General features: G+C 31.9%; 3 protein-coding genes across 9 annotated transcripts; 1 reads left to right on the top strand and 2 right to left on the bottom strand.

Annotated features, from left to right (window-relative positions):
• Positions 1–5,162: 5,162 nt before the first annotated feature.
• LOC140865818 (dynamin-related protein 5A) lies at positions 5,163–9,351 on the bottom strand. The gene is made up of 8 exons (XM_073270599.1): positions 8,974–9,351; positions 8,197–8,388; positions 7,883–8,089; positions 7,158–7,586; positions 6,832–7,059; positions 6,564–6,759; positions 5,791–6,481; positions 5,163–5,572 (listed from the first exon to the last, which is right to left on the bottom strand). Exons 1-8 carry the CDS (start codon positions 9,349–9,351, stop codon positions 5,386–5,388), a joined length of 2,508 nt encoding a protein of 835 aa, XP_073126700.1. The 3' UTR covers positions 5,163–5,385.
• Positions 9,352–9,981: 630 nt separating this feature from the next.
• Positions 9,982–15,538, bottom strand: LOC140865819 (proton pump-interactor 1). 3 transcript variants are annotated; one of them, XM_073270602.1, is made up of 8 exons: positions 15,323–15,538; positions 14,086–14,471; positions 13,473–13,664; positions 13,176–13,355; positions 12,888–13,082; positions 11,213–11,311; positions 10,585–11,122; positions 9,982–10,489 (listed from the first exon to the last, which is right to left on the bottom strand). In XM_073270602.1, exons 2-8 carry the CDS (start codon positions 14,422–14,424, stop codon positions 10,170–10,172), a joined length of 1,863 nt encoding a protein of 620 aa, XP_073126703.1. In that variant the 5' UTR covers positions 14,425–14,471; positions 15,323–15,538; the 3' UTR covers positions 9,982–10,169. The 3 variants fall into 3 exon arrangements, with proteins under 3 accessions (XP_073126703.1, XP_073126702.1, XP_073126701.1); XM_073270601.1 differs by having other exon boundaries at positions 10,358–11,122; positions 14,086–14,439; XM_073270600.1 differs by lacking the exon at positions 15,323–15,538 and adding an exon at positions 15,127–15,255 and having other exon boundaries at positions 10,358–11,122.
• Positions 15,539–21,451: 5,913 nt separating this feature from the next.
• On the top strand, positions 21,452–24,634 carry LOC140865820 (beta-glucuronosyltransferase GlcAT14B-like). 5 transcript variants are annotated; one of them, XM_073270607.1, is made up of 5 exons: positions 21,452–21,903; positions 22,831–23,468; positions 23,568–23,643; positions 23,728–23,843; positions 23,969–24,634. In XM_073270607.1, exons 2-5 carry the CDS (start codon positions 22,892–22,894, stop codon positions 24,466–24,468), a joined length of 1,269 nt encoding a protein of 422 aa, XP_073126708.1. In that variant the 5' UTR covers positions 21,452–21,903; positions 22,831–22,891; the 3' UTR covers positions 24,469–24,634. The 5 variants fall into 5 exon arrangements, with proteins under 5 accessions (XP_073126708.1, XP_073126707.1, XP_073126705.1 ...); XM_073270606.1 differs by having other exon boundaries at positions 21,452–21,876; positions 22,754–23,468; positions 23,969–24,633; XM_073270604.1 differs by having other exon boundaries at positions 21,452–21,876; positions 22,689–23,468; positions 23,969–24,633.
• Positions 24,635–24,681: the final 47 nt, after the last annotated feature.

The following is a 24,681-nucleotide window of genomic DNA, read 5'->3' as shown; positions in this document are numbered from 1 at the left end:
GAATTGTATGTACACGTTTAGTTACATATGTCACTTAAAATTATATAATTATTCTACATGCATTTTTTTGAAAGATTTTTTTTCAAATCAAGTGGAGGGATAATCATATAATTTTAAGTGTAATGTATAATCCAACGTGTAAAACTCCGTGTACATATAACATTCTTCTTGTATGTAATGATGTCAGTTCACACCCAACCCTAAAACATTTTTGTATTCATTGTATCGTACATACATTACCTACGGATGCATTGCAGACAATAAAGATAACTTCGTAGAATTACGGGATTCATGTAATCCGTAGAATGGGGATCAAATACTTGAACGTATTCAGTATTCTAACTTAAATCATTATTAGTTAAAATAACTGAAATTCGATAAATAAGTTATTTAAGATTGTCATATGTTTCAGGAACAGACGCTAGAGATCATGCAAGAAATTATCCGACAAAAACTCAAAGGATTTGATCCTCATTTGACAGACTACTCTAATCACGTCATTTAATTTGAGTAGTTATTTTTCTTGGTCCACATCACACACACATATATATATTGATATAATACTTCTAGGCATCGTTCTGTTCACCATATTACTAATATATGTATAACTCATATCATCTCATCTCACGTTCTTCTCATCATATTATTTATCCATATTAACTATTTATTTTACATCAATCAAATTATTAATTATTTATCTATATCAATCAAATCATTGAATTCAAATTGTTATATTATCCCTTATAAATAATTTAATTTTTATTTTATTTATTATTAAAATGACAAAATAGTCATTTAACATTTTTAAATAAAATTTAATCAATCAAATCAATTAAACCATAATTTATCAATCAAATTCAATACTATTTTAACTATCATTTCATATTTATTTTTATTACATTATATTACTTATTTATATATTACTTATAACATACATCAAACCAAATAGTATCCTAATATCTCATTATATATATATATTACTACTCTTGTATCAATCTACCCATATTAAATTAATATGGTAATTACCTACTTTTATCATTATTTTATTTTATTAAAATCTCCATTAAATAAAAACAAAACATAAAATTGCTTGACAATATAAATAAACCTAGCTAAATGAGTGAGACGGTGATCCATAGTGTAATTTTAAATTAATCCCACTTCTTTTCATTGATGACGCATAATTAAAAAGAAATAGAAAAAGTGGTGATAATATTATTTATGTGGTGATGATGGAAGCATTTACTGAATCGAACTCGGTCTTAATCATTACATAACATATAACAATAATAAAAAAATAAATAGTTAAGACACGATTTCCCATTAAATGTAGCGGATATAACGCATATTTCCTCGAGTTTATATATATATATATATATATATATATATGAGTAATACTAGGTGTACGCCGATATATATATATATATATATATATATATATATATATATATATATATATATATATATATATATATATATATAAGTAATATTAGGTGTACACATCGGCGTACACCTTGATTAACACTTTTTCTTATTAATTATAAAACTTTCCTTGATCAACTAGATATTTATTTCTTATTATGGGTATTTTGCTATTAATGAGAGAAATTAAGAAAATTTTAAGTAAGAGTGTAAACCAACGTGTACACTACAAAATATACATCTAGCATTTTTCATAATTAAATAAACCAACCTCGCATCCGTTTTATATGTTTCTCTTAAATGCACGTGTTTGCATTCGATCAGAATTTGGTTAGTTGTACTTGTATCAGCTGGATTAATAAATTTTGCAACTGTATTATTTATACAAATAAATTAAAACTAGTCCACTCACTCAATTACTAGAATCCAAACGTTGTATTGCAAATAGTTTTCTTTTTAGACACAGTTGTATACAAATTTTGATATAAAGCAATTGTTGACATTCATTCAAATCCAATAAAATTTATAAGTGCTCGCTATTGCACGAGGCCCTATATATGCCGCACAATGATTTTTACTTCAAAAAAAACTCTTATATGACATCTTCGTCGGTCAATTTTTTATATAGATTTCCATTTCGATTTTATTCATATTTTTTTTTTTTACTTTTTACTCTATATCGTATTATCTATATTATTATATTATAATACTTGAAACCATTATAAAAACTATTTTTGATATGATGTGAGAACACCAAAATTTTCTTTCAGTTTTGCCCCTTGATTGCAACCAAATTTTCAAGTTATAGCAGTTTCTCTCATTTTTTTTTTTTTTAATTAGAAATCTAATTGTTCACCCATATAATCATACATTATGTTACACACGCAACGCGTGTGCTCCGTAACTAGTAATGTGAACAATGAAATTGACTTTAAAATGTGAATAAATTTTGTTCGCTTAGTTCATCATGTCCTAGTATAGATGTTGAAATGGGAAGGCATATTATATTATTATTAATTAAGATTTAAGACTCGGAAAGAATCAAATTCCCATTAAAATGGAATATCGAAAAGGGGTTGAAAGAAACGTATATATGTATGGAATATTTTAATGCGGCTCACTTTATTAATGCAAGCAGAGTCGAACAAGCATGAAGTGAGTACTAGTGGGCTATTATTCTTCATAATTTTCCCTCAAATTTCATGTACAATAATTTCACATAATTTTAGGTTTTGATACTATGTCACATGTGATTTACATGTATCCTATAATTTAGGTCTAGCTCCATGCAACATACTCCTCTATGTAAAATTTCTCATAACCTGTTACAATTTCAATAGTGCGAGCGCAAAAAGGATTAATATTGAATTTGGTTAGAAAAATCAAAAGTTTCAATTGAGCAGAAAGCTTAAAAGCATCGATAATTGTTATTTAAAAAACTAAAAATTTAAAAGCTGAAAAAAAAATTTGAAAAAAAAAAAACACACACACACACACACACTTTTTAATGCTTTAATTGATTTGATTATTCCCGCATAGCTGACATAATTAAATATCGTACGTAGGCTTAGCATCTCAGCTTCGAGCCGCTTAATTGTGACAATAATTGAGTTCACTACATATAATTAATCCCTTTTATAAGTTAGTATATTTGACCATATATATATTTCAATTTTTTTATCTTATATAGTAAATTCTAATTGGCTTTATGTAATGTTCGACGAACCAAACGATATTGTTTGAAGCTGGATACTTAGTTAATTAATTGCCAATACATAGCTATCACATGTTTATTTATTTATAATAATTATAATAATACAATATTCTATATAATATTTAATCATTATGTTGAACAATTCGTTTGGCCACACAAGATGTGTGCGTGACACTAGACATTTCGTGGTGCTATTTATATAACAATTTGCAATATATTCCAAGTGGGACAAATAACTTTTATTTATATCAAGTATCAGCTGAAATTTCTATATGTTGACTAGATAATTAGCACATTTTTTCTTTTTGAAAAATAAAAAATAAAAAATGGCCTTGACAACCATGGTTTTGGATAGAATACAGAATACAAGGAAAAGCAGAGAAAAAGTGGATAGCCTAACAGGCAACAGCTTAATAAATAAAGGGATAGATAGCTAAATACTTAAATATTATAAAAACTTTCTTCCAAGTTTTTATTAATGAACACGAAATATTATATCAAACCAAGATAATTACATACGAAATTAAAATGAGATTAAGTGAAACCCATCGTATTAGAACAGTCATAAAAAAAAAGTTTCAAAAAACAAACCTAGAAAATGGTATATCCAAACCTTGAGATTTTACAAATTACAGTCATCGTAATTATTTAATCTAATTAATGTGCACAAAATGCTAACGGTAGGCATTTATCTCCACATTATTTATTCAAGTGGTTATAAGTTATAACACTGTGTTTCTTGCCTATCCGTGTGAAATACAACATTATATATTTTTGAGTTAATTACAACACTATCTTTATAAAATCGTGAAATTGTTGAAAACATCCCATAATTATTAATTTAATGTCTTTCCATTTCTTGAACATACATATCTCTAAAATGCTTACAAAGGGGTATATGTCCTCAAGATTTGGAAATACGTTGAATTAATATTTAGATATTTTTTTCACGATAGTTTTAGTAATCTAAGAATTTTAGATAGTCAATTACGCAATTAATCACATAATTTTCATTACTATATCATTACAGTTTTAGATTGCTTTGTTGGTGATAATATCATATAGTTGTATCATAAATTTTATAAACTATACTATATCATCATAAAAATAGCAAGCTTTCAAAAACCTCCATATTTGTGACGTTTTTTTTAAAAAAAAATTATTTCTCAAAAACAGTAATGACATACATACATCACAATATCTGAAAAGTATTTCACCTCATTTTATATTTAACATAAATAGTCGGTATATTAAATTTAATTTTAATAACAATAAAAAAAGCCCTCTATAATACTACATTTTACCTCTATACGCTTTTATTTGAAGATTTTCTTTCTTTGAAAGAGATAATACCTTTTGATACCATTTGAAATTTGAAAACTTTCTTTCTTTAAAAGAGATGATACCTTTTGGTACTATTTGAAGTTTAAAATAAGATAATAATATAGAGATAAATAATCTGATATAATAAAATAAAACAAAAAATAATAATTAATATAATATTTGATTTAATTGATAAACAATAATTTGTTTGATTTGAATGATAACATTTTGTCTTTTTAAAAATAATTAAGTGTGAATAATATTATTTATTAAGGGTAATATTGTAATTTAAATTCAATGATTTAATTGATTGATTTAAGATAAATAATTAATGATTTGATTGTTGTACGATAATAATCGATAAATAATATGATCAAGTAAATAAAAGATTGAATAAGATAAATTATCAATCGATCATAATATGTAACTTGAAACAGTGAATTGAAGCATGTATTCCACTCAAATTATTCTAAAAATTCAGAAGACGTAATAATTAAAATTCATGACCATTGAATCATTCGTAGTATAATGAACGCTTGTTAAGCTATTCTTCAATGATTAGTCATTAGACTATTTAACTAAACTTACACATAGGTCCCTCGAAAGTTAAAGACTTGAATAATTATCCCTTGTAATAATTGCAACAATGCATGAAATTTAAGTCATAGAAAGGCTGAACCGAGGAAAAATAATTGGACACCCAATAATATAATGACCTTGAGGGGTAAACATAAGGTTTTTTTAAACGAACTCACAGTTCTTTCAAGTGAACGAAAATATCACAGAACACAGACTCAATTAATGATACAAAGTAAACCTATTCACTCTGTGTGAAAAGGGAAGTCAAATCATAGAATCCAAATAGTTTCACTCGATGTGAAAAATACCATACCTCTCCAGCATATTATACAAATGATGTGGCTGTGTCAAAGTGATCTTGCAACATTTTTGAATTCATTCAAGCAAGAATGCAATATTTTCTGGCGTTTATGAATCGACTGTCTTTCATTCTGAAGTACATCCAAAGCTCCAGGCGCAACAAACATGTCCATAAACTTCTCATCGCTCACCGCAAACAAATCCAATCCAAGTGCTACCATGAGGTGCTCTTTGCTGCACAAGTGAAAAATCATATCCCACATCATTCGATTCAGATTTATCACCAATAAGGATTTAGTTTCATGGATATAAAGATGAGTTTAATGGCTTCCTCTAATCAATATGGTGTTTTATAATAAACAGGAAGAAACATGGTGATTACTTAGCTGGTACATATGACATTTCCTTTTTTTTATAAAAACTCTATAGTTAAGACAAGCACAGCCCCTTACCAAGGTATTAAAAAACCAGAATTCAGAGTTGATGCCACTCCCCTCTCAACTAGAACCTCACGAATTCGAGCAAAATGCTGAGCAGCAGATGAACATATGTCTGAATAAGCTGATCCTGATCTGGAAGTATTATTATCTCCACAACCAAATAAGAGGCCACCACCATTTTGAATTACATAATGATCCGAATTTCTATTATTTCCTGTAAGTTTAGGATGACGTTTTCTTGCCCCTACTTCAATGCAGTTACCAGCTTCCTTTTTAACCAGATAGTTTCCATCACTTGGTTGATCAGGCGATGGGGTCTCTGGCACCGTCATTTGGAATTCTCGGAGAGCATCTCTACCCTCGGCTGCTTTCCCTGGTGTAGTTTCATTTTTTTCAGGGGGTATATTTTCTTGATCTTTACTGACTTCCTTGTGCAAAGCAGGCCTGCTTTCGCTAAGCTCAAGGAAAAACGATCCTGCTGATACTTGGTTGCCTCGAGAAATCGAGTTTACACCTGAACTTAAACTCCCCAGAACATCATTTTCATAGCAGACCTTCGAATATGGGCTAGTAACTGAATCCAGATGGTGTCGAACTACTTGTTTACACTGTTTGGCAAGACCTTTAATAAAGCAATTGTAAGAGTGCCTTAATGCAGCATGAAATCCAACATATCCATCCATATCTTCAGATTGATGACCATCTAACATAAAATATAACAGTAAAAAAGCTATATGTGATGAGGCAAATATGAAACATAAAAAAATCTGAAGTTCTCCACTTACATCCAGAGTGATGACGGTGATTTCTCTCAATAGCAATATCAAAAAGATTGCACAAAACAAAAGCAAGCCGATCACAAGCTGTGTCAAGAAGAGGGGCAAGCCAAGTCTTGGCTGCAGCACGTGCAATCTCTGCAGCAGCCTCTGTAACTCCTCTATTCCCACCTCGGCCAGCATGAGCAAGTAAGATATTGGCAACCTGTCACATTACTAGACGTAAATTACACTGTCTAGTTTGTACCCATAGTCACAAATTTTGATGGAAAAATACCTTCTCCCTAGACACTACAGGACACTCCATGGAATATGTGGCACAACGAAACTCATGCACCACTCTTTCAAAAGCAGCACCACCATAAAGGCAAAGAGTTGCATTGGCAGGCTTTATACCAGTGGTAACACCAGGCCAACAACCTATACCACTCTCGAATTTTTCGATTTCTGTTGTTTTCCCCCATTGCTCTGGTTCTGGATCTGCTGCTCCATCAAGAAGTGCTTCCTTTACAATTTACAGGAACACTGGTTCAAACTTCGGAATTTTGGATTCAAAATTAAGTTTCCGATAAATGATACTCAAATACAAACATTGATGCATACCAGATGGTTGGAGAGAGAAGAAACATGTAACATGGCAGATCTGCGAAGATGAGAAACATCAGAAGTTGCTTGTATTTTTCTTTCCATCCTGGTCAGCTCAGTTGTTACTTCACTGCAACGCTGTTCCAGTAGGGCGAGCGTCGCTGGGGCAGCTTCTTTGTACTTCTTTTGGAGTTCAGATTCTAAATAATCTCGTAGACAGCCAAAACCAATGTATGATTTGTACTTCTCTTCATCAAATCCCCCCTTTACACCATCACGCAAATAGGACGTTACTTCTGTATCTACCTGAGATATTTGCTTACGGAACTCATCATTAGAAATCGCACATCTCTCCTTTGGCAGGGCTACAAAAAAAGGCCGAGTGCCCTCCCCAAGATATCCACTTGCACTCAAATAGCGATCCACCTCCCAGCGATCACTGAACTCCTGAACATGTTAGATTTGAGTTAAGTCATATTTCTCAAGGCCAGAATTACTTCTCGAGCTTTTTATTCCCAAAACCTAATCAACAATGAGAAAATTGATTCAACATTTCCAGAACTAGTCCTGATGCATTAGAGTCTTACAACAGCACTCAAGAGAAACTGATTCGTGCAAACTATAAACTTCTTTATCAACGATGAGAAATTTTTCATTAGTTAATAACGCTGATTCTAATTTTTCGCTGTAATATTATCTAATTAACATTTCCAGCAAGCAAATCCTTAAACAAAGTTATATACCTTTAGACGGTTGTCAAATTTGGAGACAACAATGATAGTTCTCCTAAATGCAGGATCTATTTCTCGAATAGTATCCAACCACAAAGACGAGCACCATTCAACACTACTCTGCTGAAGAAATACTAGAATTCGGTGTGGTGGGCTGGCCAAGGATTTCACCATTGATAAAATTTCATCAGGCGTACTCTCAGGTTCACCCTTTTTCGCCTGCCATAATTTCAAACTACAAATTTAGTGCAGAAAGAATATTATAAAAGGAACAACATAAATAATATTCCAATTTTTATCAATATTTAAAGTTTTTCATGGCATACCTTGAGAACAAAGCCTGGTGTATCTATAATGGTAAGATTAGGACAATGTGCATATTCTGCTCTCATAACAATGGGCTTAGAAGAAACTGCTGTCCTTATCTTTTTCAAATGCGCTTCAGTCCGAGACTTTATAGTGTCCGCAATTGCAGTGGATGACACAATGGGATTCCCATATTCTTCTGAGTCTTCTTCCTGTTGCAATATTTTCTCAGTCAGCTTCCTTTATAAAAAAAATAAATAAGAGATTGATACTCGTACATAAATCAATTTTTGTTTGTTTTATTCTTAAATGTTTTCCAAATTGATACATTCAAGTTCCTGAATCTACAATGTACACAGACGTTGGTAGTCCCTAATCCTGTATCATAATTTCAGAAACCAAAGAGTGAAAAATATTGATCAATATATTTACAAATATCGCAACTTTTAGATTTCACTCCAGATTATGAAACTAAAAAACTAGCTAAATGTTCATAATTCTACGATCTTAGTTCACGTAACTATTTTTATCAAGGAAATAGATCATTAGCACTAAAGATTCATATCAGAAGTCTACATATATTGAAACGACCCAACACAACGCTTGGAATCAAGGAGCTGAACCATTGAAATTAACGGTTCAACTTTAACAAATTTTGATAATTTCCAATCTGAGGATCCAAACAATATGGTTTCAAACTTCAAACAAATTTAGTTCAATTCTACGTAGTGCATCAAATCAACCAGGTCAAATTCTCAAAATAATAACATTTTGAATAACCGAAAAATGCACAGGACCTGAAATCTGCATCGGGGCTCAAGTGCAGTAGAGTCATGAACCATCTGTAGGATGAGTGGACGACGGGTGCCCATTTCAACTTCCCGCACATTGAAGCGAAATCCTAGAAGCGCTTCGAGGAGAGAACTCTTACCATCGGATTGCCCACCGAGTGCTACAATCTCAGGAATTGGGATTTTCTCACCAAATGCAACCGCGGCGGCCTGAAGCCGGTTGTAGGCCTCGAATCTCGTTTTGAACTCGGAACCGGTCTTGTTGGAAGCATCCATGGATTGATGGTGGTGTTTTCTGGAAGCGGACTTCTCTCCGCCGGGAGTTTTGGAGGGTGTAGTGAAGAAAGCGGCTGCGGTGGTGGAATCGCGACCAGGGGTAGCCATTGAAAAGGGAAATGCCAAGTTCAAATTTTGAATTTGAGTTTGGGTGGTGGTGCCGTTAAGAGGTTGGGGTTCAATGGGCCTCTTAATGGGTCAAGTTAATATTGAGCCCACATTTTAAGGCATCGGATGAGCCCAATATTTTAAGGTATAAACTTTATTTTTAATATTGCTTGGCAGTGTCCAAAAAACCTTGTGAATATTCTTTTCAGTTCTGTTGACGAATTGAAATACCAGATAGATTGTGCATAATGTTTAATGTATTTTTTTAAGTTAAAGAAGACAATTTAGTCTTCAAACCGAGATCTAAACCTGATACTTTGTGTCATTGAACTATAAAAAAACGTTTAAAAGCTAATTAACTATTTCTATTTTACCTTAACTGTTTTTTCCTTTTTACCTGAGAATCCGCAATCGTTGTCTTCAACGTGCATTAGCTAAACTCTCGGACCATACTGGTCAGAATAAGTACTGAATAAGCTTTATGCAACATAATTGTCCCAAAAAATTGACCAACCGGTCATCTGCCTCAGTAACTCGGGCCACTCCTTGAAAGCTATTTCCAACATAATTTTCTTGATACGACAGAATTATGCTAGTACCTGTTCTACATACCATCACAACAGCTTGCAGTAGTAAACAAAAGTTTCAACAAAATTTAGGAGCAAAGTTGAAAATACAATAATCCAAAAAAACAAATGAGTTTCAAAGTTCCTCTGCTGTAAATATCTCAAACTCCATCCTAGTGCACAGGACGCGAAAAACTATCGATCACTACAATAGTATAACAGTCTCTCAAGAGTTGTTTCCTCTCCACTGTCTTAACTAAGATAGGTGTAGCCGACTACCAAAAGTGCAAGAACCACGAGAGCAGCAGGAACAGCCCACATCCAATAGTTTGTCGTCTTCTTGCGTTTGAGCATGGCCTTGGGAAGTGAATCCAGACCGCCTCTGGGGCGTGCTCTGTGCCTGATGGAGTTCTCTTTACGAGCCTTGTTCTTGTGGGGAACAACGGGAGTTTCGACTTTTTCCTTGACTATCTCCTGTTCGACAACCTCCTCAGTTGTTTCAGATGGCTCTTCAGAATCCGCAGCAGCAGCAGTGACACCGGTCTTCTTCCTTGCTCTCTTTTCACGCTCCTGTATAAATTCGAATTAAAATAACTTAAGTATCAAAGCTTGAAAAAGTATGTTCTGTTGGACATAGTATATGTGATAAAAAAATTAATAATTTCCTTGAGCTTCTTTTCCGCTTCCTGCTCAGCTTTTTTAGCTGCTTTGGCGGCAGCTTTCTCTGCCAACTTCTTCCTCCTTTCTTCTGTCTGAAGACGCTTGGCCATCTCCTCTTCTTTCTTAAGCTCTTTCAGCTTAGTTTCATCCATTTCTTCCTTCTTGGGGAGAGAATCCTTCGGGATTATATCAGACTGAAACACTTCCTCCTCCCTGGCTTGCTCTTCAATCTTCTCCAAGGTGAGTTCTGTTTTCTTGTTTCCTTTATTGTTTTTAGCATTCTTAGGATTCTGAACTTTCTGCTCAGAAGTATCTTCTTTGGCTGCGGAGACCAAATCTTGCTTTGGGGGTTGTTTGGAAGTTGTTTTCACCACCTCCGGCATAGATGGAGTGGGCACCTCGACTGACACCAGAGGTTTCTCCTCCGAATTCCTCATCCGGCCATCCCTACTCAACTGCCTCGCATCAAGAGAGGGCAAGATTCTCCTCTCATAATCATCCCGAAAAGCCTTATTGTTATTCCAGAGGTTCATGAAGTTCCCAACCTAGACAAGGGAATAACGGAAAACTGTAAACTAATTACAAAATAATGACGTTGAGTTATTAGTTAAAAGAATATTATCCTCCATACTTACCTCTGTATCTGAAAGATCCTGCAGGGCCTTAACATCCTTGTTAACTGCAAGTACTTTAGCTTTGGTCAAGACAACACGATTTTCATGGAAGGGAGAATTCTACACAATGGAATAGAAATTTCGTCATGATCAAAATTGTGAAATATGGAATTGTTTCCAAAAGCAATAGAATGCCTTTAAGGCCAAAAATATTCTGCTTTAAGTTACTCAGAAAAATAGAAAAGCAATCAAGTAATGAGTCTGAAACAATGACAATCCATCATTTTATTGCATTAAATCCTCTTAAACACCCTCCCAAAAATATGGCTACGAGAAAATTGGAGTAATTTTGAGTTTGGCCTTTTGTTTCTAACCTTTGGTTTCTGAAAGCTTCACTTTATTGTTCGAATTTGACAACATGACAGTAGATAAAAGCTAAGTTTACTAACAAAAAGAAAACCAAGCAAGGGCTATATATATATAGGAACAAACTTTTCTTCATATGGGCAATCATATATAAAAGAATAAACAGCACATGATGACCAACTAAGAAACAATGTTTCATGTTTGCATGACAGTGCAAGTTTTCTCTAGTATTGCTTTTGTAGTTAAATCTGAAAGCATAGTTATTGCTGGCTTAAGGTTTCACCGAGGCAACATGCATCATAGAACATAAGCACAAGGCACGTGAACTCAAAGTAAGGGATTTTGGGGATAATATATTAAAATCTAAATTGTCTTTCATCCAGTATCTTTTATCATGTTCTTTAAATTCTGTTGAACAGTAAAATAAATATCCAGTAATCTATAAACAAAATTGAACGATCATTGCCTTACATGTTTGCTGAATTTTTACCATCCCTAAATTAAAGATGCACTTAAAATGCGTCTTGAGCTTCAAAGATCCTAAAGACTCATGCTTCACAACCCAAGAGCGCACTTCATTGAAACACTGAGCCTTGACTTACATTTAAGCACAAAGTTTCAACCTTCATTTCACCTGTGCCTAACACACGCTACTAGTGTAATGGACATGTTTGACACATGCATAGCATTTTCTATGATTTTTAAAAATATTTTGATACTAATTTTTCAATTAATATACTATATAAATAAAATTTTATTGAAAAGAGAAACATATTCATTAAAGATCAAAATTTATTACAAGAAATGTGCGTCTCTCTCTCTCTCCCTATATATATATATATATATATATGATTACTTTTATAATATGAGAAAGTATTTAACTATAACTTTAATAATATTCAAACGAATCAAACCTTATGGAGTGTCATAAATTAAGGTTTAATGTAATATATTTATTTTAGATGATTTCATAAAAAAGTATATAGTGAAAATAAAATATTTTAATTCTACAATAGTTTTAATAATTTAAACTTTGACAGATACAATGGATATGTTTGTCAAGAGAGAGAAAGGATCAGTTCGATAGAGTTCTAATTTGGTATGTCGTGGCTGGTATTTTGGTCGAATAAGTGCAAATAAGGGGCTCTCTCTTGACACACAGTAGATGATCGGAGCATGCTAAAATCACATCATGGATAATATATAGATAGTTCAACCCAAAAAATCAGGGTCATAGTAAGTGCAGTGCATAAATAGCTGTAAATCTAAATAATCATAAGCATATCAATATTAACTTGAATGTTTGTGATCATAAATTTAAGATGCGTACCCCTTCGTCTCGCTGTTTTCTCATTTCTTTAATGTTTTCAAAAGTCTTGTCTCTCTTTTCAGTGAGTGCAGTCAATTCCTCCTCTAAAACTTTGATCGCTTTCTCTACAGCCAGTTTTTCATCCTCGAGCTGCTTCAGTCTGGCATTAATCACTTGCTTTTCCTTTCGAACTCCATCAAGATCAACTCCAATCAGCTGTATATATACCAAACAATAAGTATTAGGCTACTAATAAATGGAACTTACCAAGATTCTAAACGTGAAAATCTCAAGGTACTGGCTTCTTACTTTGACCTGGTCCTGAATGGCTTCTTTTTCACCTAATGAGTCCTGAATCCTCGCCCTCTCAGCTGCATTTGCAATAACCTTTTCCCTCGTACCTTCGAGCTGTTTGATTTCCCTAAGGATTCGTTTTTCTTCAGTGAGAGGGATGATTTCGTGCTGAATGCGGTATTGGAAACTTTTAATCTAATCCATTCAGCAATAATAAAAATGTTAGCAACAAAACCTCGGCAGTAACATATAAAGAACTGATGTAATATACCACGTGAAAATACCAAAAAATACAGTTAAATAAAATCTTACAAGATCATTGAGTTCTTCCTCGGATGAACATATGGCGTAAGCCCTTTCTCTACTTCCGGCAGGACCTCTCAACTTACCCAAAGCCTGCTGGAGAGGTTCCATTTCTTTCTTTTTTTCATCCATAAATGTCCTAAATTGTTTATTCTCAACACCCAAAGATCGTAATTGAGCTATTATATTGGCTCGATCCCCCTGCAACACATACTAGGTTTAATTAAGATCTCGTAGTTTGCTTTTCATAATTAGATCTACACTGCACACTAAGTCCACAATCAATACCGTGAGAACAACATGTAGAATGAATAAAATAGGACCAAAGTGGATAGATCAAGTTAACTTTCGGTAGCAACATCACACAGGTTAATAGGACCAACCAATTCAAAGGAAGGTGGAATGGCTAGAGCCCGTCCAACCATCAAACTCCAAGGTACACTCACATGATTTAACATCATAACAACTCAGGTGTTTAAAGTGACTTAAATGTGGCCTTCTAACCCTGAAAAGATCTCCCGAAGTGTAAAAGAACAACGTAAATAAACAACGGCGTGGTATTGAAGGTAAAACACTAAAAAACTTGTATAGTCCCAGCTAAAACACAGAAACCACAGCTTACCCTTTTTGCCTTCAATTTCTCAATAAGTTTCAATCGTTCCTGATTCTTTTTCTGAAGCTCTTTGTCAGCCAGATCAAGTTTGTTCTTCAAATTCTGGTCTTCAAATGCCCGGTACCTAACAAAATAAAACGAGTGCACCTGCTTGGGCTCTGGCCATTCGTCTACTGCATCCTTGGGGACATTGGACTCAAAAACTTTAGGAGCTTCTCCTTTAATTGGCTCCTCTACACCATGAGAGCCAAAATTTATATTTACTTTTCCATTTTCAACTGCACTGCTGGCTTCATTTCCATTTTCCATGTTGAGAGATGAGTTAGATTCCAGAACCTCCACACCCATGTTATGCAACAAAAGCTACGGTAAAAGCGCACAGTGAATTCTCAAACCTACACCAGAAAGCAATTACCAAAATTCAACAATAGACCTGACAGAATAGATGAGTTGCCGAAAGGAAATGTTTTATCAACAAGAAAATCAGCTGTTCGAGGAACATGGATTAACAAAGATCACTAAGATCACTTAGATCAGACAATTTCATAATCTTAACTATGATGTTTAAGGAAATCAACTCAGGCTCAGAAAGTTAATTGGATTGGTGCATTCCCCTTAAGTTTCCACTTATCAGATGGAATCTAGCAATACAAACAACGAGTTAGCACCATGAAAATTCAAGAATTCTAATTCCACGTGTAATCTTGAAACCAAATAAGGATGTCCCCAAAAGCTAAATACAAATTAAATTACAAAGCCACCGTGATCGAAACACCGAAATGATACCGATCAATCTCGGTAGGAAATCAAGCCTTCTAAGTTTTAATTTTTAACAGCAAATCATCATATATAACACTTAAATCATTCATACTGTGAAATCACGTAAGAATGCACGTAAGGGTAAAAATGGGCAAACAAATGTTCGATAAACAACGTAAATTAATTCAATAGTTCCGGGTAATCGATCTGAAACTTAAAGATGAGCAAATCTATATATATCTTCATAAGGAAAAAAAATGGAACTTTAGGACATCGGAAAAGAAAGTCAACCCTCATACTCCTCGATCAAATCAATACCACCCGAATTCCCCAAAAAAGATCGAGATCACAACAATCGATTAAGAGGGTGTGAAGAGAGGAATAAGAAGCCCAAATTTGACCCAAAAAACAATCACAAAATGGCAAAAAAGAGGCTACATAAAATAGTGGGTTCCCATCAAATGGCGCAAAACTTGCGTAAACTTACCAGTAATGGCCAAGAAAAGTACGGCGGAGATTTGTAGGAGAGACCCTCCTCTTAAGAAAGAGAGAGAGAGAGCACAGATCTCAGCCTTTTTAGAGATAGACGACAGAGGGAGAGAGAAAACGTGAGAGCTAAATTCTTGATTACCGAAATGGGATAAATTCACGAGCAAAAAAGGTAGATATATAGAGGGGGAGAGAGAAAAATTTACGATTCGTTAGAAATCAAAAACAAGAAACAAAATCTTGAAAATTACAATTATCATTATTTTCTTTTTTAATATTTTCCTCATTTTTACCCAACAGCATTAATGATGGGATTACCGGGATTTCAGTCCGCGGTTATAGTTCTGGCAAAAATATGCTTCAACGTGGAATGAGAAGGAGACAAGCTTCGGGTCACACCATTGAATTTCAAAAGATGAAACAAAATATCATACTTTGTCTTAAAACAATTAAAATATCAAAGAGAATTGAGGACCCAATTGGTCTTTTCTTAAACCAAGCCTATATCTTCAATATTAAGGTTACGATCGGATAAATAATTATAAAATATTTTAAAAAAATATTGTCGTTTAAAAAAATTTTATAAAATATTATAAAAGTTGTTTATTATTAAAATATGTTCTTAAACAATTATTCTATCGTTTTTTAGGTTACATGCTTATTGTTACTTTTCGATGTTGTTTTCTATTATGAAAACATACATATCTCAATTTTAATAAAAACTATACTTAAGAAAACATTTTTAAAAAAATATTTTTCAAATTTTTTTAAGATATTATCTAAACACATACTTTAAATTTTATTCGCTTGTAAAACACCAAAAAAAATTTAAATACTTATCCAAATGAAGCCTACATTTTTTCTTCTGAATACTCCCTCTATATCACTCATCTAGATTACAATTTCTTTTTCATCCATCCCATATACATAGTCCAGTTTCTATATTTAATGTTATATCTACTAAGTATTTTTTTTTTACTAATTTACTTTTATTAAATTAATATCATTAATTATTTGGAGAGAATGATAAATATCTTTTGCCTTAATAATTAATATGCATACCTCGGTTAGAGAACATACTAGATTTGAAACTGCATCTCTTGAATTCCTTGAATAGTTAATACAATGAGCACAATAGTCAATGGTAAAAGTAAAATGAAATAACTAAAATTTATTAATATTTATATAACCAATTTTTTTCATGACCAGACTATATAATGCTAATAATATATGATTGCGTTTATTTGGGATGATTATTGTGATAAGACTATTAGTAATAATTCATTTCATGTTTACTTAAAAATTTAAAAAAAATCCTAAACTTAAGGCCCGTTAATAATTAAATTTGAGCATGATTTTTAATCATCAATTTCATTAAGAATAAATAATCTATGGCTTGTATAAATGGAAATAAAATTATAAAACTCCTAATATACCATTATTTCTAATCATTTTAATTATATTTAAAAGACAAAATTGTGAATTTTTGTTTAATCACAATTTTAATCACAATCGTAATCAATCACAATAAACAAATTATTATTTATCCATAATACTCTATATCATATCTAATTAGTTTAAACAAATTATTATTTATCCATAACACCATTCTGATCAAATATTTCTCTATGTTTGCCTCTGCTAAGGAAATATGTCTTTTTCCTTGTTTTATTTGGTAAGATGGGAGAATAGTTCGTCTTGTTGCCTGTTGGTAGTGGCGAGGGGCATTTTGGGGATACAAGTTTTGGCACGACACTTCGATGATTACTAGGGTCTAGGATAAGTTGAGGTCAAGAGAAAATTACAATAAAGCCCTCATCTACCCACCAAATTTAAAATTCAATGCCCATGATAAATGTATGAGCCCAATATTTGGTGGGAGTTTGGGATATAATGTTTATGCTTGTGTTACGATTATTTAGTTAGATGTTACAACGTGGACTGTTGAGTCCAACTATTATTTTCACAACTAAGAAATAAGTGTTTCTTTCATATTCAAATATTTACCGGTAATTAAATTTTGTACGAAGGAGGTGAATGTCAAAATAAAAAATAAAAAATAAAAAAATTTAAGGCAGGCATATTCAAATTACCCGTTTTATCTGACATTGGAATCACGTTCTACAATTATTATAAGTAAAAAAATAATAATGTCTTGTACTTATTTAAATTTATTATTGTCGTATTGTAAATTTTTTATTTTCTTATCTCACAAATCAAAGGTCTAAATAATAAATATATCAACTTCAAAATAACTTCATGTTTTTGTCTCTTGAATTTGGGCCCGAATTCATATATTCTTTAATATGGGCCTGTCAAGCTCCATTTGGGTCAATATTACAATTCAAGTGAAGGCCTAAAAACGTTTAAAACAGCGTCATGGATTTCGGTTATGGGCTATGCTGGCTAACAAAAAGTTTTCACTTTTAGGCCCAAATTTGATTCATTTCGCAAGATTCACACGAATCAAAGGCAATGTTATTTATTTATGACCCAATTTGTGTAGTTAGTATAACTTAATTACCATATTATAATATTCAGCACATCATATCGTACTAACTAATCTGGTATGTTGACGTGACAAAAATGTCTTTGCATATACTTCATTAAATAATATAATATTTTTTATGTAACTTTAATGTTGCAAAGTTATAAACATTTTTCTCACCTGTGTCTAATTTTGTTATTTTTTCTTCTCCAAATTCTCTCTGATTTATCTCTAAATACAAACATATATTTCATAATTTATGAATGTTTAAATAAATGGTAGCATATAAATTATTTATAAAAAACTAGTTTGTATAATAATTTTAAAATAATAATCTCTATATCTTTTGCACAAAACTTAATACTGCCAGCAAAACTTTAATAGGTATACACATATTGCATGCTATGCTAGTCACAGGAATAACCAAAAGTCTTTCTTGTATTTAATATGGAGATACTAATTATTTATCGAGATTATTAGAATTAAAATTTCATAAATCACCTAAAGTTTAAGAATGCCAAATACCAAACAAACTAACAAGCCGTATAGTATTAATATCATGAACGTGAACTCAATTAAATGTGGGTGGCCTACAAACATTAATATAATGTCACCCGTATTAAACACGTTGTCACCATTTTCTTGCCGTCCTTTTCAATATATATTCTAGATCAAATACATTGTTTGAGTTGGGATTGTAATAATTCAAATATCAATAGTTAGTTTTTGGTCGATTGCTATTATTCTAAACTTAATTATTATTTATCAAAACCAAACTTTTTTAGATGGAATGGTCCCGAATCTAAACAAATTAAATAAGCTTTTCTAAACGATAAATAAGTTTAAATTTAAAAAAAAAAAACTTATATCCAACTACAAAAATGATTATATTCGAATACTCTCGATAAACTTTCTAAATGAAAATCCATGAAAAAACTAACTAATGAGTAATAAGTTATGAGTTACTTCATTAGTTGAATGCGCATATGATCACATCTCTAGCTATATATCAAAACCTCAGCCCAATATACAAGATTAAAATTTCGTTTGGACATGTATTTATAAGACGTATTTATAAAACGTTTTTTAAAAACTTTTTATAAAATGTTAAAAGTTGTTTTAAAAATAAACATGTATTTGGAAAACTGTTCTACAAAAATATTTTAACTTCACAAAAGTAATGTTGCTTATCTTTGATTTCTATTGTTTCATTATAAAAATATATCTCAAATTTTCTTTAAAAATTATATTTAAAGAACATTTTTTTAAAAATAGTTTACAAAAATTTTCTCTAAATACATATTTTAAGTTTTTTTCACTTATAAAATATTAAAAATATTTTAAAAATATATGTTCAAACGGAATCTAAATTATTTTAAGTGGTTGATTATATATTATATTTAATTTCGATTATAACTTTGATTTTTATGTTACTTTTCTATATTTAAAAGAAATAACAAATAAATACGTAACTGAAATTGTAGATTTTTAATTTTTTTTAATAAAAAAATCATATTTGAATACGATGTCCTTGAAAACTATATTATTTCATTACGGTTATTGTTTTTAATGTTAATTATATATATTTATCGTATTATTCTCTAAAATAAAAAATAAATGTTAACATTTTTTTAATATAATATCAGGTTTTCAATTTGTTTTTGAGGAGTATATATTTTTTTTAAATGTAAAATGCATGAAGCAATCCGTCGCCATCATCAACATAATTTAATGTAAATTTTTTTAAAATTTTCGCAAATATAATTAAAACTAGCGGGATAGGCACACGCATTGCGTGTGAAAATATGAATAAACGTGTTGATTGTTCAATTTTGTTTTTTAAGAAATGTTGCTGGTTCAGTGATTCAATTCCACTTTTTGGGGAAGGTGGGGTCCAAAGGGTAAAATTGACAAAAAAACTTGGTGTTCTCGCATTAGGTGAGAAAAAACGGTTATTATACATATCTCAACTTTAATAAAATAGTATAGATTTGTAATCGAAAAGACTATAATCTTGATTTTGAGAATTTTATTCATTCTAAAGTTTTTAATATAAAATAAATGTATGCCACATAGATTGTCCTGTAATATTTTTAAAAATTAGACAGAGTTAAAAGAATGCATAAATTTACAATTCATATTTTAATACGAGTTAAAAGAAAATATGGATTCTTGTGCAGAAAAGTACGACAAAACAGTAAATTTCTGTCAACATATAAATTTAATAAATTATCCTCTCAAAAAAAAATTTTAATAAATTAAAATTTTATCAAGGTATATGTTTACATATACAACATTAAATATAACAAATAAATACATAATAAAAAATGTGAAATTGTTTATTTATATAAAATCACATTTTAATACGACGTTATTTGAAAACATAAATTATATTTAAGTGATTGATTATATTATTTTATTTATTTCGGATATGATCTTTTTTCTATTACTTTTGTATATTTAAAACAAATAACTATTAAACACGTAACTGAAAACATGATTTTTTTAAATATTCAATTTTTTTAATTTTTAATATTCAAATTTGAATGTGATATCTTTGGAAACATACACTACATTTGGTTGATTATATCATTTAATTTAATTTTGGTCATGCTTTTGATTTTTATATGTTACATTTATATATTTAATTCTCGTTATTCTCCAAAATATTAAATAAATGTTAACATTTTTATATATTGTCATGATTTTCAATTTGTTAGTGAATATTTTCATCGTGAATTTATGATATATTGATTGTCCGTAAATTGAGATTATTATTTTTATTGTCGTCGTCGTCATCATCTTAACTTAATGTAAATATTTTTAACATGTTAAAAAATATAACTAAAATTTTTAATCCTAAAGGCTATGATTTTTACTTTAGTGAAATGCTTCGTCGTAAATTTACGATACACTATATATCCGTAAATTGTGATTATTATCATCATCATCATCGTGATAATTTAATTTAAATATTTTTATCATGTTTAAAATTTATAATATCTATACTTATTTACTATCTTATAATACTTGACACCCTTTTGATATGATGTGAGAACACCAAAATTTCATTCCAGTTTTGCCCCTTGATTGCAGCCAAATTTTCAGGTTGCACCAATTTCTCCCTTCTAATCTCATTTTTTCTTCAATTAAAAATATAACTGTCCACCCATATGCATTTTCGGAGAAACCAATTTCTCCTTCCAAACTAAAAACACATTTATTCTCTATTACTTTCCTGAATTTTAATTCTTTTTGTTTCCCCTTACAACTGGTTTTATTTGCTTTATATTGACAAAAAATGTTTTGTGCTTATAACATTACACCCACAAAATTTTAATATCATACGTTATATTATACACACTACGCGTGTGTTCCGTAACTAGTTATAATTAAAAATTTTAATCGTAAAACTGGAAATTTTTATTTTTTTTAAAAAGGGTATCCTACTTAAAAATTATTATAAATTTTTCCAAAAAGCGGCTTATAAATAAATAAATAAAACAATGTAATATCATTTCTAAAATTTTAAATTTCGATTCCCCTAATCAATTTTATTTATTTTATCGGGAAAAAAAAAAAGAAAGAAAGAAAAAGCAAAACGAGTTGAAACAGAGATAGGTTAATAGGAAATAGGAGTGCAGACCTTTAAATTTCGCAAGTCCACGGAATGAAGCTATAAATGAAGAACAGGAAGAAGAGGAAGAAGAAGGAGATGTCGGGGTCAAACCAAATTGTAGGATTCAATGCATTCCCATATCTAATCTTATCTCGTATACGAATTCAAAATTTATAAATTTTCTCCGTTTTTATCATATTTTTGATTGGCCCTATCCTTCTTATTCCCACAAAGTAGTAACAGAATCACACGCACGAAGCACTCCCTCAAATTTCGTGATCACTGCAATCTTTACATTATAATATCGAAGAACAACTCAAACCCACCGTTTTCAGAGCGTCTTTTTTCACTCCAACAGCTCTGTTTCTTCCTCTCCTCGAGATCTTTCTACCCATACGCAGTATATGTGGCACACGCACACAAGGTGGATGCTTTATTAACCAACGTAAGACAATAAATAAATAACACAAAGGTTCGGCTTTTTTTATTTTTATTTTTATTTTTTCCTCGAGAGTTGTATGGTTTTAGCTGGTGATTGCTTATTCGTTTCGTTGCTGACGTAGTTGTTGTGTTTCGTTATTGCATATCCATGCTTCACTCTAATGGTGGATGTTTTGATTGATATTTTAAGCTTATTGAACTTCTTGTGATTCCTGTTGTAACTGATGTCTTTTTTCTCCCTTTATTTCTGGGATGGGATTGTGGGTTGATTAGATCGTAGATTGAGTGATCTGAACGAACGATTTGGGATTTGGGTCTTGCCGTCCTTATAATTTCTCTGGTTGCTGTTGTCCGTTCTGTCGGTGAACTTTCGGGCTCATTTTTCGAGATTTATGTTGTGTTTTGGAATTGAGATTTGGGCTTTTATCATCGAGTTCTATTGAAAACTTATCGTATATGAGTTGATTGAGATAACACAGCTGTGCTTTTTTTTTATTTGGGTTAAATTAGTTCTGATTGACCATAATCGTTTGCTGTTTCGATTCTATTGATGCGGTATTCATGTCTTTTCTGCTTAATAATAATAATTCCTCGGCCGTACGCACAGAAGAATAATATTTTATGAGGAATAATTTCTACTATATTTTATTGGCTTTGGGCAGCATGATGTTTATTTGTAATATAATATATAGTGCAGAATTGTATTTTGTTTGAGTCATTTGTTAGTTGTTTGAAGGGTCGGTCTTAATTGTATCAGGTAACTTAGTATTCAACAATGACTAAAGTTTTGATTTTTTTTTTTTTTTTTGTATTTAGATTCCGTTTAACACTATACATTTCTTGGTTCCGATCAAAGAACTCTTTGATTCATTTTTGAGTAGTTGGTGCCACAATAGGGATCAACAACTCACCATTATAAAGCACTTTTGTGTTCAACTCTTTTGAACGAATATAGCAGATATCACGATTCAGTTGTGATGAGAATCGCTTGTTAGCTTTCATGATCACAAGCTTTAGCAATGGGGTACATGAATATGGAGAAGAAGAAGTGGGTGTTCCCTCTTGTTATAAGCTCATTACTATTCATCTTGCTTCTTGCCACCTCCTTCAATATGGGGCTTGTTTCCTCCTTGAACTCAATCAATTCGGTTTTTTCGATATTCCCTTCTCGTTTTATGACCAATCAAAGCAACCCTTATTTTGCCGAAACAAAGCTTAATCGATCTCCACCCCCTCCAGCTCGTCCTCCTGTTCCCAAGTTTGCTTATTTAATATCTGGTTCTAAAGGCGATTTGGAGAAACTTTGGAGGACTCTACATTCTTTGTATCATCCGTGGAATTATTATGTTGTTCATCTTGATCTTGAGTCTCCTCTAGAGGAGAGATTGGAGCTCCAGTCAAGGGTCGAAAATCATACCCTTTTTGCGAAAGTTGGAAATGTTTTTATGAACACCAAAGCCAATATGGTTACTTATAGAGGCCCCACCATGGTTGCTAGTACTCTTCACGCGTGTGCTATTCTCTTGAAGAGACATAAAGATTGGGACTGGTTTATTAATCTCAGTGCTTCAGATTATCCATTGGTGACTCAAGATGGTTAGTTTTTGAGTTCTTCCTGGGATGTTACAAGGAAGTTGCGATTTTATCTTTGTTGCAATAAATTCTTGAAACATGACTAATTTGTCTTTCTCTCAGATCTTCTTCACACATTCTCTGATTTGAAAAGAGAACTTAATTTTGTCGAACACACGAGCAATTTAGGCTGGAAAGCGTAAGTTTTCTGTGTTAAATTGGAATGTTTTATCAAGAAGACGAGGCCACAAAAGCTTAGTAATGTAAAATGGCTTTGTTGCAGGAGCCAGAGGGCCATGCCATTGATTGTTGATCCAGGACTCTACCAGAGAACAAAGTCAGACATATTTTGGGTTTCTCCCAAGAGAAATTTACCAACAGCATTTAAGCTGTTTACTGGTTGGTTCTTGCATCTGATTTTTCAGTCTTGTAGAAATATTAAACACGACATTTCTCCATTGTTAGCAGATACAAATTTCGTGCACATACGACTCTCTAATGTAGAGTTTTATTGCCATTTGCAGGATCGGCTTGGATGATCTTATCACGTGCGTTTGTTGAATACTGCATATGGGGTTGGGATAATCTTCCCAGAACTCTGCTCATGTATTACTCAAACTTCGTTTCCTCCCCAGAAGGCTATTTTCAGACAGTCATCTGCAACGCCCCCGAATTCGCTTCAACTGTTGTGAACCATGACATGCACTATATTTCTTGGGATAATCCGCCAAAACAACACCCTCACACTCTGTCCCTCAACGACACTTCTAAAATTTTTGCTAGTAATGCTGCCTTTGCACGTAAATTCAAAGGGGATTCTCCTATCTTGGACAAAATTGACAGTGAACTGCTGAGGCGAAAAAATGGGAGCTTCACGCCTGGTGGCTGGTGCGCAGGAAAACCACGGTGTACTAAAGTCGGAAATGTAACGAAGCTTAGGCCAGGTCCTGGTGCTGAAAGGCTTGGTAGGCTTATAGGTAATTTGGTTTTGTCACCAAGATTTAGACAGAACCAGTGCAGATAGATTTCTTGTATCATTCTTCCTCCTGGAAATTATAGAGGGAAAATACTATAGTTACATGTCAAGCTCCAATAATGCATTATATTACACTCACATGACACTTAGCCGCAATTTTGTAGGCTCTTCCTAATCAGATGTGGCACAATATTCTTAAAGAAAATCCATTTATACCTTTCTCGACATAAAAGTTGATATTTTAACAGGGCCATTCTCAAA

The sequence above is a fragment of the Henckelia pumila genome, chromosome 4 (genome assembly GCF_033568475.1).
Source record: "Henckelia pumila isolate YLH828 chromosome 4, ASM3356847v2, whole genome shotgun sequence".
Classification (NCBI taxonomy): Eukaryota; Viridiplantae; Streptophyta; class Magnoliopsida; order Lamiales; family Gesneriaceae; genus Henckelia; species Henckelia pumila.
The sequence above is the reverse complement of the archived record's forward strand: the minus strand, read 5'-3'. Positions and strand labels throughout refer to the sequence as shown.